Source organism: Eriocheir sinensis, unplaced genomic scaffold (assembly GCF_024679095.1).
Source record: "Eriocheir sinensis breed Jianghai 21 unplaced genomic scaffold, ASM2467909v1 Scaffold301, whole genome shotgun sequence".
In the NCBI taxonomy this organism is placed as follows: Eukaryota; Metazoa; Arthropoda; class Malacostraca; order Decapoda; family Varunidae; genus Eriocheir; species Eriocheir sinensis.
In genome coordinates, this window is record NW_026111612.1 from 160001 (window position 1) to 174101 (window position 14101).

General features: G+C 45.7%; 1 protein-coding gene across 1 annotated transcript in view; it reads left to right on the forward strand.

Moving 5' to 3' along the window:
* LOC126991579 (thyrotropin-releasing hormone receptor-like) overlaps positions 1–12183 on the forward strand; it is a 69965-nt gene extending 57782 nt beyond the window's left edge. The window contains exons 6-7 of the mRNA XM_050850299.1: positions 10836–10950; positions 11943–12183. Coding sequence (XP_050706256.1) covers positions 10836–10950; positions 11943–12183 — 356 coding nt within the window. The remainder of the gene's footprint in view (positions 1–10835; positions 10951–11942) is intronic.
* Positions 12184–14101: the final 1918 nt, after the last annotated feature.

Here is a 14101-nt window from a genome sequence, read left to right on the forward strand (position 1 = left end):
GAATGTGGGAGGAATGAGGAGAGAGATAATTTTGGAGGAGAATGTAAGGAGAATGGAGGAAGAGAAGGAGAAATAATGTGAGAGAGAGAGAGAGAGAAGAGAGAGAGAGAGAGAGAGAGAGAGAGAGAGAGAGAGAGAGAGAGAGAGAGAGAGAGAGAGAGAGAGAGAGAGGAGTAAAGAATAATGGTAGGAAATGGAGGAGAAAAGGAGGAAAATGGAGAGGAAACGTGGAAAATCATCTGTCTCTCCTCCTCCTCCTCCTTCCTCCTCCTCCTCCTCCTCCGCTTGTTACTCAGGAAACCGATGACTTTAACTGCCGTGAAGAAAAATGGAGCACACAGGAAGAGGAGGAGGAGGAGGAGGAGGAGGAGGAGGAGGAGGGGGAGGAGGAGGAGAAGGGGGAAGAGGAGGAGAAGGCAACAAACAAACATGGAAAGGCAGGCAACGGAAAGGCTATAGGCTCCTTACGAGGTTGCCCGCTCAAGTTGTCTAAATCTGCTCGTCAGGCATTGAAGTATGAAGATCTAAGTCCTTGCGTATGTCCATTCATTTCACTACTTATTCAACAAAGTAACGGTGAAGGAGTTTGATTTCCCATTCACTATTTCTGCGGGGAGGTTGTTCCAGTGGCGGATGACTCGGTTTAAGAAGAAAAAAAAACTCCTGCCGATGTCTGAGCCGGTTAAACATTACATCTAGTTCTTGGGTTATTTTCAAGCTCAAAAATCTTAAGTGATCAACGTTACTGACCTTCCTCGGGCAAATGAAAGCCTGCATCAAGCTCTTCGTGAGTCATGAGTCTGTTCCTACGTCAAGAGGGTCGGTCACTCAGGTCGTTTTACAAAGGTATCATCTCCATAGAGCATTGCTAAGGAGGAGGAGGAGGAGGAGGAGGAGGAGGAGGAGGAGGAGGAGGAGGAGGAGGAGGAGACAGAGGAGGAACACTAGACCATTAGGGCACACAACACCGTTCACTATAATACACTACTTTAAGATCCATCAGGTAAGCAGGTTTAGCTCTTCTTAAAGGGGAGATTAACGTAATAACCTCTTTATACCCTAGGGCAGCGTAAATATGAAAGTGTTACGCTACTCTCCTCTAAAACGTTGTCAATTGCTCGTTTATGTCAAGTATCAAAGAAGGTAGTTTGCTAAGGTAAATTCTACGGGATCTTCCAACCCGATTTTATTAACAACCTTCCTATCCATCCTGACCTGGCCTGTTCTTGAAGGGGTCGATAATTTTGGCACTCTCCCCATGATTGCCAAGTCTGTTCCTCTCGTTCAAAACTATATCAGTAAACCAAGTAATGCGAAAGTCTCTCCTGAATCTGAAATGTGTTGAAATGCTGTTCTTCATCGTTTCGGCACTCATCCCGTGAATGCCAAACCTGTTCCTGTTCCTCTCACCCAGCAATCTATTAGTAAAAACAGGTATTGTCAAGGTATCTACTGAATCTGAATGGATGTAACCTGTTCTTGATTGTTTTGGTACTCACTCCATGAATGCTAAGTCTGTTCCTCTCATCCATCACTCTCTAATTAATCTGAATCTAAATTGATGTAAGTTGTTCTTGATATTCTTGGCACTCTCTCAATAACTAACTACCTAGCCATCTACTGAGTTTTTAAATAACTAACTAAACTACCTTACGAACTGCCTATATGAATCCACAACTCACTCTCTTAGTATAACAACGTTTGCCCAGACCTTTGCCGAATCTAAATTGATGGAACCTTCTGTTGAGGGTGCCGACCGGACGTTAAACCGAGGTGTTCCCAGATAAGAAAGGAAAGAAAGAAAGAGAGAGAGAGAAAGAAAAAGAAATAAAAACAATCAGACAAAAAAGAAAGGAAGACAGGAAAAAAGGAAGGACAGAAGAAAGGTAACGAAGAAAAAGAAAGAAAGGAACAAGAGCAAAAATGAATAGAGCGAATCAAGAGAGAAAGGAGAATAAAAAGAACATAAAAAAAAGAGAATAAAAGCGAGAAAGAACTTCGAAAATATGTGAGTAAGGGAAAGGAATGAGAGAACAACGGAAGGATAAAAGATAAAATGAGTGAAAAATACGAGACAAAGAGAGAGGAAGAGAGAGAGAGACGGAGGGGCAAGAGAAGGGAGGAAGGGAGGGAGGGAGGGGGTGCAGGAAGGAGGGAGGGAGGAAAGGCACGGGAAGAATGAGAGTGGAGGAAATAAAATTGTGAGACATATTTATTAAGGAGGAAAATATTAAGGAGATAACTTAGGTCTGGTTAGGTTCCTTCCTCCTCCTCCTCCTCCTCCTCCTCCTCCTCCTCTTCCTATCTCTTCCTCCATCACTTCCTCTTCCTCTCTGCTTGTTTTTCTCACCCATTTTATCGTTATTTTTATATCACATTTTATTCTCATACATTCCCTTCCCTTCCTTCCTCTTCCTTCTCTCTTTCTTATTCCCTCGCTTCCTTTTCCCTCCTTTTTTCTTTCCTTCCTTTTCTCCTCTTTTCCGTCTCTCTTTTCCTCCCTTTCTCTTCCCTATCTCTTCACTCTCTACTATTTATGTAACTAAATATCTGACAATCTAACTTGCTCTATATTTAAATACCTGTCTAAATATATAAATGTTTATCTATCTGACTACCTCTATAACTAACGAATGAACATATTAATAAAGGAAGGGAAGGAAGGAAGGAAGAAAGGAAGGAATGTAGGAGGGAGAAAGAAACAAATAAACAAAAAAGAAGGAAAATAATACAGAAAAAAAGAAAGAAAATAAGGAAGAGAAAAAGAAAGAAAAGGACGAAAGGATGAAAGGAAGGAAGGAAAGCGGAAAAAAAAGGAAAGTAGGAAGGATGGAAGGGAGGGGGGAGAAGGAGGGAAGGATGGAGGAAAGGAAGGAAGGAAGGAAGGAAGGAAAAAAGGAGGGAAGAGAGGAAAGAAGGAAGGATGAAAGGAAGGAAGGGAGGCGAAAACAAGGAAAGTAGGAAGGATGGAAGGAGGAAGGATGGAAGGAAGGAAGGAAGGAAGGAAGGAAAAAAGGAGGGAAGAGAGGAAAGAAGGAAGGATGAAAGGAAGGAAGGGAGGACGAAAACAAGAAAAGTAGGAAGAATGGAAGGGAGGGGGGAGAGGGAGGGAAGGAGGAAGGATGGAAGGTAGGAAGGAAGGAAGGAAAAAAGGAGGGAAGAAAGGAAAGAAGGAAGGAAGGAATAGTCAAAAGCTTCTACAGAAAAACAGAAACTAACGTTAATAAAAATGCAAGTAAAATGTGGGAAAGTTCAAGGAAAGTTGTTGCGAAAAGGCGATAAGACCGTTAATTTTCCGATCCGTTTACGACTCCACCCTCCCCACCCCTACCCCCTTACCCTCCCCCCCTCCCCCCCTGCAGCTACGAGGGTCCGACCAGCGGGGCCCCCATTGGCTGAACGCTGCACCCTCTCAGCCAATCAACGAGCAGATCAGGGTCAAATGGGCGTGGCTTTACCGGTCTGCGTTTTAATATTGTGCTGTCGTGAGGAGGAGTTATAGAACACACACACACACACACACACACACACACACACACACACACACACACATACACTCCCTCCATCTATCTATTTATCTCTATCTGTCTACCCATCTATCTTTCTATCTATATTTCTCTCTGTCTGTCTGTCTATCTAACTATCTGTATCTACCCATCTATCTGTCTAGGAGCGTGGAAGGGAAGTGGAATGTGAATTGATAGATGGAATGGGAGTGGAGCCAAATGGAATAGGAAAGAATGTTGAAGCGAACGAAGAATATGCAAGGAAGAGGGAATAGAAAGGCGGTGAAGAAGGAACAAATAACCTGTAGAAAAGAGAAAAAAAGAACGAAGGAAGAAGAAGGAAGGAAGGAAGAGAAACAGGCGAAGAAAAAGAAAACTGGAACGTAAAAGAAATAAAAAAAAAGAAACCAGATAAATGAAAAAAAATACAAAGGAATGAATGTCTATCTATCTATCTATCTATCTATCTATCTACCAGAACCTCATGTGACCTGCCATATGTAAAGCTTGAGTCGAATCTTGCTCCTAAAAGTAGCCACAAAAGCAGCTTAGCAGATCAAAAGGGCGCCTTACTCTGCCTCCTCGAGTGTAAGGAAATAATTATATCCTTCACCGCATCGCTTGTTTCACTACACACACACACACACACACACACACACACACAACGTCTTTCCACATAGTTAGGTTGGGCACGGATTCACGGAGGAGGTCACGCATTTTTTCCTCGTGCATAAGTGGAAAGATTTATATATAAGTGTTTGGTTGCTTGGTTGTCTGGAGGCGTTCAGTTTCCGTGTATGTACGTGTTGTTGTATTTTTTTATCGTTCGTAGTCTGTGTTGTGATGAGAATAATAGTTTTTTGTGGTGGTTCTGTTTGGTTGTTTGGTTGGTTGGTTTGGTTGCCTTGAGCTGTTCAGTCTCCGCATGCATTTATTTTCTATATTTATTTATCGCCGACCTCTACGTTGTGTGATGAAGGTGATGATGTATTTTTGTCATTGTTCATCTTTTTGGTCTTATGGAAGGATGTTCATACAGGCACAAAATACACATTAAAACATCTTGCCTGAGTAACTGTGGATGATAATGTTTTCTTTTTGCTTGCTGTCCGTCTGTTTGTCTTTCGTTTTGGTCTGTTCCTAAAATATCTCAAAAAAGGATGTTTAGGTCCCAAATACAAATGAGATCTTCCTAAATTGATAACTCACCAGGTTTAGGATTTCATATATATATACACCACCCCGTCTATATTTTTTTGCCTCCATTTCATTTAGGATTTCATATATATACACTGACCCGTCTATATTCTTTTGTCTCCATTTCAATTTCCAACGCGATTTTTCTTTCTTCAATCCTTTCTCTCCCTTTCCTCCGCTCCTCAAGGTAAAGAAAATCAGAATCTCTCATCACAAAAAACATCACGATTACAATACTGTCTTTTGATCACTGAAACTTGTCTCCAACACCATCCACCACCACCATCACCACCACTACTGCCACGACCATCACCAACACCACCACTACTACCACCATCACCACCACTACTACTACCACCATCACCACCCCCACCGCTGCTGCCTCTACCTCTTCCCCTCCACCTTATCAAATGTCCACCCTCGCACTCCACTATTTTTTATCACGAGAATCCTGCACGCCTATCATCGTTCTCGACAATCAGAAAACACCATCCCATTCCAACGATTTCAATTAACTCGCCGGGACACACACACACACACACACACATCGCTCGACGTTCTCTTATTGTCCTTGTATTTCACGTTTTCCCGGAATTACGAACTTGAAAAGGAGGAGAAGAACGAATTGCCGCGATATGACTTGTAATACTTGAATCTTTGTCTGGGAGGAAAAAAAAAAAAAAGATGACAAAGAGGAGAAAGGAAGACGAGGGAGAAAGAGAGACGGGAAGCGGGAGTCTGGACGGGAGGAAGAGAAGGTTGAAGAGAAATGTGTGTGTGTGTGGGGGGGGGGGGGAAACGAGGAGGGAAGGGAAGCTGGGGTCAGGAGGAAGAGGAAGAAGAGGAGGAAGGTAAGTAGGAGTCTGGATGAGAGGAAAAGGAGGAGGGAAGGGAAGCGGGGGCCTGGAGGGGAAGGAGAGAAGGAAAGAAGAGAAGGGGTTTGGAGTGAAGGAAAAGAGGAGGAAGGAAAGAGAAGTGGAGATCAGGAGAGAGAGAGAAGGAAGAAAAGGAGGGAAGGAGAGGAGGAGTGTGAAGGGAAGGAAAGGAGGAGAGGAGGGAGAGAGGGAGGGAAGGGAAGTGGAGGTCTGGAGTGAGAGAAAAGAGAAGGAGAGAAGGGAGTGGGGGGGGGTTGGAGAAAAGGAACAGGAAGGAAGGGAGGAAGGAAAGCTGGGTTCAGGAAGGGAGGAGGAGGAGGAGGAAGAGGAGGAGGAGGAGAGAGGAGAAGGCAGGAGGAAGTAAGAGAAAAATGATTGTCATATATATTCCTGTCTTTTGTCTAACTCTAACAGGAGGAAGAGTAGAAGGAGAGAGGAAGGGAGGGGGGACAAGGAAGATGGATGAGGAGGGAGGTAAAGAGAGAGAAGACAATTAGAGGAAAGACTATTAGAGAGAAAGAACTGTCTGTCTATCTTTCTGTGTGTGTCTGTGCCTGTCCCTTCTTGTCCAGTCTCACACACAAAAGAAACAGATAAGCGCAACAGACTTCCTCTCCTCATCCCTTCGCTGAATCCTAACAATATGGTCCAACTCTTATCAATCTCTACCTCAAGGCTTCTACTCCTTCAGCCTCTTTCCAACATGTTTTCCCTCTTCCACCTGTTCCCTCCACCCCACCTGACCTACATGTTTTTCCTCTTCAACCTGTTCCCTTAACCCCACCTGACCCCTCCCCCCTTCCTCTAACGACCCTCTCATCCACCCTACTAACCCCCTTATCCCCCTTTACAGAACCCCTTCATCCACCCTTCCAGCCCTCTTTCCCCAAACCAAACCCATCCTCCCACCCTCACCATCCCCCTCATCCCCCCACCAACCACTTCCTCCCTTCCTCCAACCCCCTCACCCCCCTTACCACACACACAAACAGCACAATAGAAGCATATAACAATGGACTTGGGTACACGCCCCCCCAATATCCCCCCTCCCCCCTTCTGATGTACAAGCACGTGTCCTTGGTCTATACTAAGCTAAGTAGCCTCCAGGATTCAGTTACCTTGAGTAGCCTTCAAGTTCAAACGTTGCTGGATTTAAAGGGAGGACGCGAAGGTTGCCAGCGAGCGGGGTAATGTGATTCGTTTCGTTAGGTTCTGTAACTCGAGATTTTTTTTAGCTGTTTTTGCTCCATTTACTGTTTCTCGTTCATAGTTTATTTTTATATATTTTTTTATTATAGAGGTAAGGTTAGGTGAGTTATGGTTAGGAGTGTACATGCCATCCACTGAAAACTGAAACACACACACACACACACACACACACACACACACACACACACACAAGGCCGTACATAACATCATTTTTTTTTTACATTAAAGGAAACAGCTCAGGGGCGGGAAAAAAAAGGCACGCTAAGAGCTTCTCCTGTAAAAATAAGTGAACGGACGTTGAAGTGAACGAAAAAAAGAAAACATTAACCTCTTCAGTACCATGACGCAGTATATGAGTCATTTCATCTCTCGAACCATATCCTAGAGACGCTGTATGTGCGTCATGGTCATTGGACTATTCTACGTAGTCTGTAAAACCAGGATATGGCATGGAGGTTATGTTTTGTCTGCTTGTATTGAAGGGGTTAAAACTACATAAAAAAAAACACGAGTCACCACAAGGAACAAAGTAAACCAGACCGGTACAAAAAAAAAAGCAGTAACAGAGAGAGAGAGAGAGAGAGAGAGAGAACAAAAGAAAGAAATATAAAAACCGAAAAGGAATAGCAGAACCAGAAATACCTTGAAAGAAATTTATGAGACTGGGACGGGACATGAGAAAGGAGGGAGGGAGGGAAGGGAAGGGAAGGGAAGGGAAGGGAAGGGAAGGGAAGGAAAGAAGGAAGAAAGGGAGAGAGGAAGGAAGGAAGGAAGGAAGGGAAGGGAGAAAGAAAGTGAGGAAAGAAAGAAAAGAAAGAAAGAAGGAGGAAAGAAAGAAGAAAAGGAAGGAAGGAAGGAGGGAGGAAAGGAAGGAGGAAGGAGGAGAGAAGGAGGGAGGGAGGGAGGGAGTGGAAGAAAACGAGGAACACATGAAAGAGGACAAGACAGCAAAGGAGAGATAAAATTCAGACTGGAAATAGATGAGGCAAGGCGAGATAAGACATAAGAGAAGCCGTGGATGCCAAAAAAGAAAAAAAATCAGAGGGGGTTAAATTGCTTCCTCTCTCGACCTGAATATTGGCGGAGAAAATAAAAGAACCTTGTAAAATAAATCCGCCTTAATTTTTTTCTTGCCTCTTCAGTGATCGAAAGCTTCATCGAGATAACAAGGGAATTAATATAAGACCGGACAGCAAATCGAAGACAAGCAAAAAAATAAATAAATAACGAACGCCAATGCTCTCCGATGTATTTTTCCTATTATTTTTTCTCTCTTTCATATATTGTTCTGAGGGGAAAAGTTTGTTAGTGAAAGTACATTGTGTTGTGAATGATGCTGTGTGTGGGGGAGGGAAGGGGAAGGGAGAGAAGGAGGAGGGTGTGAGGGAGAAGGGGAGGAGTATGTGTGTGGAGGGAGAAAGTGTGTGTGGGAGGAGGAAGTATGTGGAGGGGGAGACAGAGATATGCGGAGAGGAGACAGTATGGGGAATGGGGAAGAGAGGAGGTGGAGGAGGGGGAAGAGATAGTGTGGGTGAGGGAGAGAGGGGAGAGAGTTTGGGGGTGTGGGGGGGGGGTTAAGAGGAAGAGAGAATGAGGAGGGGGAAGAGATAGCGTGTTTGAGGGAAAAAGGGGAGAGAGTTTGGGGGGTCGGGGGGGTTAAGAGGAAGAGAGAAGGAGGAGGGGAAAGAGAGTGTATGTGAGGGAGAGAGGGGAGAGTTTGGGAGGTCGGGGGGGGGGGGTTAAGAGGGAGAGAGAGAATGTGTTTATGAGGCCAAGAATACCATCACTACCCCACGGGACTTCCCCTAACCCTGACCCCCTCGCCTTCCACCGTGTATCCTTTCATATTTCCCTACATCAAAATAACTCTTCAAAGGCTATGTATACCTAGAAAACAGTTCCCTTTGTGGCGCTAATATCATCCGAAACACAGACTTTTTATAACGAGGGGGACTCTATTATGTTAGTCGAGGTTGTTGTGTTGTGATGCTCCTCGTATGATCCTTAAATGTGATCTCTTGTCCAACTGAAAGAGGAGAGAAGGTCGACCCACACTCCTCCCTATGTACTTGTTTGATACCTGTCCTCTGTCTTGTCATCTTGGTATCGTCCGTGGAAAATGCTACTTGTTATTCCTCCTCCTCCTCCTCCTCCTCCTCCTCCTCCTCCTTCCACTCCTACAGACACTTCTCTTCCTTTCCTTTTTTTTCTCCCTACTGTTTCTCCACCTCCTCTTAATATTTCTCTTGCTCCTCCTCGTCACCCTCCTCCTCCTCCTCCTGCTCTTCCTCCTCCTCCTCCTCCTCCTCCTCCTCCTCCTTCTTCCACTCCTACACACACTTCCCTTCCGTGTCCTTTTTTTTTCTTTCTTCCTATTGTTTCTCCACCTCCTCCTTTTCATATTTCTCTTTTTCCCTCACACTCCGAGACATACTTCTCTTTCTCCTCCTAGTCGCCCTCCTCCTCCACCTCCTCCTCTTTCTCCTCTTCCTCCTCCTCCTCCTCCTCTTTCTCCAAGCGCTTCATCTTTTCCCTTTCCTGTTTTGTTTTTTTCTTTTTAACCTCGACTTTTGATTATTGTTCATATTCTTATTGTTTTCTTTTTCCTCCTCCTTCTTCTTTTTTTCTTCTTCATAATTTTCTTACTCTTTTTCTCTTTCTTCTTTTTCTTCCTCCTCCTCCTCCTCCTCCTCCTCCTCCTCCTCCTCCTCCAGTTTCTCTTCCTCTTCTTCCTCCCCCTTCTCCTTTATCCAATTTTTCATCCTTCTGACCCAATCACTGTCCGATTGGGAAAGACGCAAAGAAGGAAGAAAGAAGACAAGGAAGGGGAAGAGGAGGAGGAGGAGAAAGAGGAGGAAGTGGTTTCTTTTATACGAACTTCTTATTTTCGATTATTTTAAAGTTTCCTTGTGTGAGTGAGGTCAAGGACGAACACACACACACACACACACACACACACACACACACACACACACACACACACACACAATAATTACTGACTTTTCAAGGACAAATGGACGAACTAACAACAAATATCTGATTTATGAACGGCCGTGTGTGTTGCTTTATGAGCGTGTGAAATTGTGATGGTGATTGTGTGCTGGTGGTGATGGTGGTGGTGGGGGTGGTGGCAGTGGTGGTGGTGGCGGTATGTGGTATGCAGCAGTGTGGAGTATAATGGTGTGTGTGTGTGTGTGTGTGTGACCTCCACCGGCATCACTACGCAGTAAACATTATCCTGCAACGTCACGCCACGCGGTACACCAGGTATACCCGGTGCGTTCGCCAATTAGTACGCTGCCCCAAGTTAGTACGCACTCCCATTATAAAATAAAAAGGAAACTAAAATTGAGGTATGAAAATAAACTAACATCAAACCAGATTAATTTCTTTTCATTATTTCGACGGTAAATTATTTTTTTTTTCAACACGGCAAAGTTTTACGGTATCTTTTTTATTTATATTTGATGTGAAAACGAAATGGAGCCGTGCGTCGGAATTGGCACGGTGCACTTATATAATGGCTTGACGGGCGGCGGTGAGTGGTGACCTGACCTGACCCTTCACCTGAGCAGACCGCGAGGTGGAGAACGTTGGGAAAGGCCTCTGTTCTGCAATGGATTAATGGTGACGATGATGATGATGATGATGAGGAGGAGGAGGAGGAGGAGGATAGTGATTGTGATGATGGCCATGACGATAAAGATAATAGTGATGATAATGATGATGATGATGATGATGATGATGGAGGAGGAGGAGGAGGAGGACGATTTTGATGATGGGAATGATAATGGTGAAAACGAAGATGATAATAATGACAATGATGACGATGATGATGAGGAGGAGGAGGAGGAAGATAAAGATAATGGTGATGATGATGAGGAGGAGGAGGAAGACGATGATGATGATGAGGAGGAGGAGGAGGACGATAAAGATAATGTTGATGAGGAGGAGAAGGAGGAGGAGGAAGACGATGATGATGATAATAATGATGATAACAATGATAATGATGGTGACGTAATCTGCTCTCTCTCTCCCTCCCCCCCAGTCCTGTCGTACACCAGTAAGAACCCTCGCAGCATCCTGTCCACTCGCACTCAGTACTCGATCACCAAGATGCTGCTTCTCATCTCCACCGTGTTCATCATCCTCAACTTGCCCAGGTGAGTGGCGGCGGCGGCGGTGGTGGTGGCGGTGGTGATGGTGGTGATAGTGGTGATGCAGGGATGACTACATATGATGATGATGAAAGAGAAAGTATAGTGATGTTGAGGAGGTTGGTAGGAATGGCGATGATGCTGATAGGAGAGGAGGAGGAGGAGGAGGAGGAGGAGGAGGAGGAGGAGGAGGAAGATATGGCCGTGGCTGTGGTCTTGGCGAGAGGGATGAACGGGAGAAAAGTAATGGAGAAGGGAGCAAAAAGTGGAGAGATTGAGATATTTGTAAGAGGGAAGGGGAACAGGAAACCAGAGGAGCGAAGAGGGAAGGGAAGGGTTGCAGGGAGTCAGAGGGCGGGGTGGCGGAATGCAGGGGGCGGTGAAGAATGAAGGGGAAGGCAAGGAGAGGAAAAAGAATACGGTAATTTGTGGGAAGACAGACGAAGAGTTGTGGCTGAGAGGACAGTCGTGAGGGAAAGAAGAGGGGAAAAGAGAGGACAAGGAGGGATCAGAAAGAGACAAGAGGAAGGGACAGAGAAAGGCACAAAAAGGAAAGGACTTAAAAGGGATGAGGAGGGAAGGTACAGAAGAGGAGGAAACAGATAGGAAATTCACTCAGAGGAAGAGAAAAACAGGAAGGCACAGGGACGGAAGGAGATAGTTGAGGTGAGGAGGAAGGAAAGGTAAGGAGACAGAGGAGGGAACAAAGGGGAAGGAGACGAGGGGGAGGAAGGAGGAGGCAGGAAGAGGAAGGGATGAAATTGTGCCAACTCACTAACAAGACACAAACTTCCACTATGCATTTATGATCCATTGCTCCTTTCTGCCCTTGACGGCCGTGCTCCCCTCCCTGCAGCCTCTCCCTCACTGTGCCGTACACTTCGTAACGAGTCTCCCTTTTTGCTTATAAAGTTATCGGGTCGGTGGGGCGTGCATGCACGCAGGGCGGCGCGTTGCCGGGCCAGGGCACACCAGTAATCACCCTCTTTTTCCCACAGCCACGTGATCCGGGTGCACGCCTTCCTCAGCAGCCTGTGGGGCAGCGAGCAGGAGGCGGACGAGGTCACCATGTGGAACCTGCAGCAGCTCTTCATGCAGCTGCAGTACACCCACTTCAGTATCAACTTTGTTTTCTACTCTACCTGCGGCGCCACCTTCAGGAAGTGTCTCTTCCAGCTGCTGCCCACACGGCTTCGCACCTGCTGCCGCAGGAGTCCCAACTCTCAGCGGTACCAGTAGGCAGGGACACGCGGGCCCTGCGTGGCGTGTGCTGCTGTGTTTCCCTCCAGGTGCTGGTCAACACCTGGGGTAAGTCTTTGTTTGGTTGTGACTCCCGCTACGCCGCTGGAGCGAAGCGGATCAACTGACATCCGCCCCCGCAGTAACTAGCTGTGCTAGGGAGCAAGGCGGAGGGCGGCAAGGACCCGCGACTACAGCTCCCGCACGGCAAAGAGTCAAAAGTCGTGGGGTCAAAATGCTGCAGGCGGCGGGGAACCTCAAGGAACCATCGCACGGCAAGGATCCAAAACTGTGGCGATGACCAAAGCGGCGGCGGAAGGGAGCCTCAGGTGCCCTGATGCCTCCAGGCTGCCGAAAGGCCGCCATTATCTTCCTTCAGACGTTTTCTGCGTCAATGCCTCGCTTCAACCCGTACCTTCCCGAGGCCTGCTATCAACTCCCTCCATACGGCCACGATCCATTCTACCCTCGTCCCCTCAGTGGCAATGTTCGGACCTTCGCGTCTTTGCCTACACACCTCTCTGGTCCCCTGACACTTAAGAGTAAAAGTGGAGGGCGCGGGTGGTGACTGAGCCATTTCCAGGGAACACAATGATGCGCCCCGGTTCCTGCTTCCATTCAGGGCGCGGGGAATAAAACAGAAACCCACTTAACACTTTGGAAAGGGGTTCTTCCTAACAGACGCGAGGACGAAGGAGAGTGAAGGGTGCAATATCGCAATATCCAACTCATAGTAGGAAGAAGGGATAAGTGGACGGGAGTGCCAGGCGGGAAGGATGAAACAAAGAGGCAATGGTGTAAGCGGGCAGTGGAGGAGGTGGTGATGTGATGGTAGTGAAAGGTCGGTGAAGATGAGAAACCAACCACTTGGCCCATCATGACGCTCGTGTTTAATGGGATTATACGCCGTGACTGGCTGATTACTGGCCAGGAGCAAAGAGAATGAGGAGGCGAGGCGCTTTCCAGGTACAAAAAAAAGAGTGAAGCACATGATGGAAACGAACCACGCTAATGAGAGAGAGAGAGAGAGAGAGAGAGAGAGAGAGAGAGAGAAGCAACAAGCGAGCAACTAATACCAGCAACCTTCGGAGCCGCAATTCACAATCCGGGAACGTGTCCAGTGAACGGAAAATCATGATCGGATGGGAGGTCAACGGTTGGCTGGGCGGCATTGTTCGCCTGTGAGAATGAGGACGATTTTTTTTTTTTTTCACCCACGAAGTTCTTCCCACAAATCAAAACTATCATGTACGGTCGCTGGTAAGGGTATCAATCATTTCTCCGGATTTTAGACTCATAATACACTTGCTTCCTTCCGCGTGGCCCGTCAATCCTCTCCCAAACACACACACATCCGGATTTTATTCATTTATTTGTTTTTTTTACAACATAGGAGACAGATCAAGGGCACAAGAAAAGGAAACAATAATATTTTTTTTACAACAAAGGAGACAGCTCAAGGGCACAAAAAAAAGGAAACAATATTTTTTTTTCTTTTACAACAAAGGGATTGCCCGTTTTGTTTTGTGTTCTCATACCGTCAACAGGAGTGTGGTTTTTCTATTTTCCTTACGTCATCACCAAAACATGTAAGCCAAAGCAACAAAACAATTAACCGAACAAAACCACTCACGAAAAAATAATTACCAGATAAACTTAACTATTCACCAAAAAAACAACTTACCAAAACTTAAAAGAAACAAAGAAGGCAACCACCCAAATATTCAACAAGTACACTAAACGCAGAACAACAATTCAATAAACAAAAAAAATTAAACAAACAAAACATTCAACAAGAACACAAAACGTTAAAAAAAAAGCCTTCATTAATAAACGTTTTCATTTTCGCATTACTCCCTTCCTGGGTCTCTCTCTCTCTCTCTCTCTCTCTCTCGTTTAACAATTTATCCGAACTTCT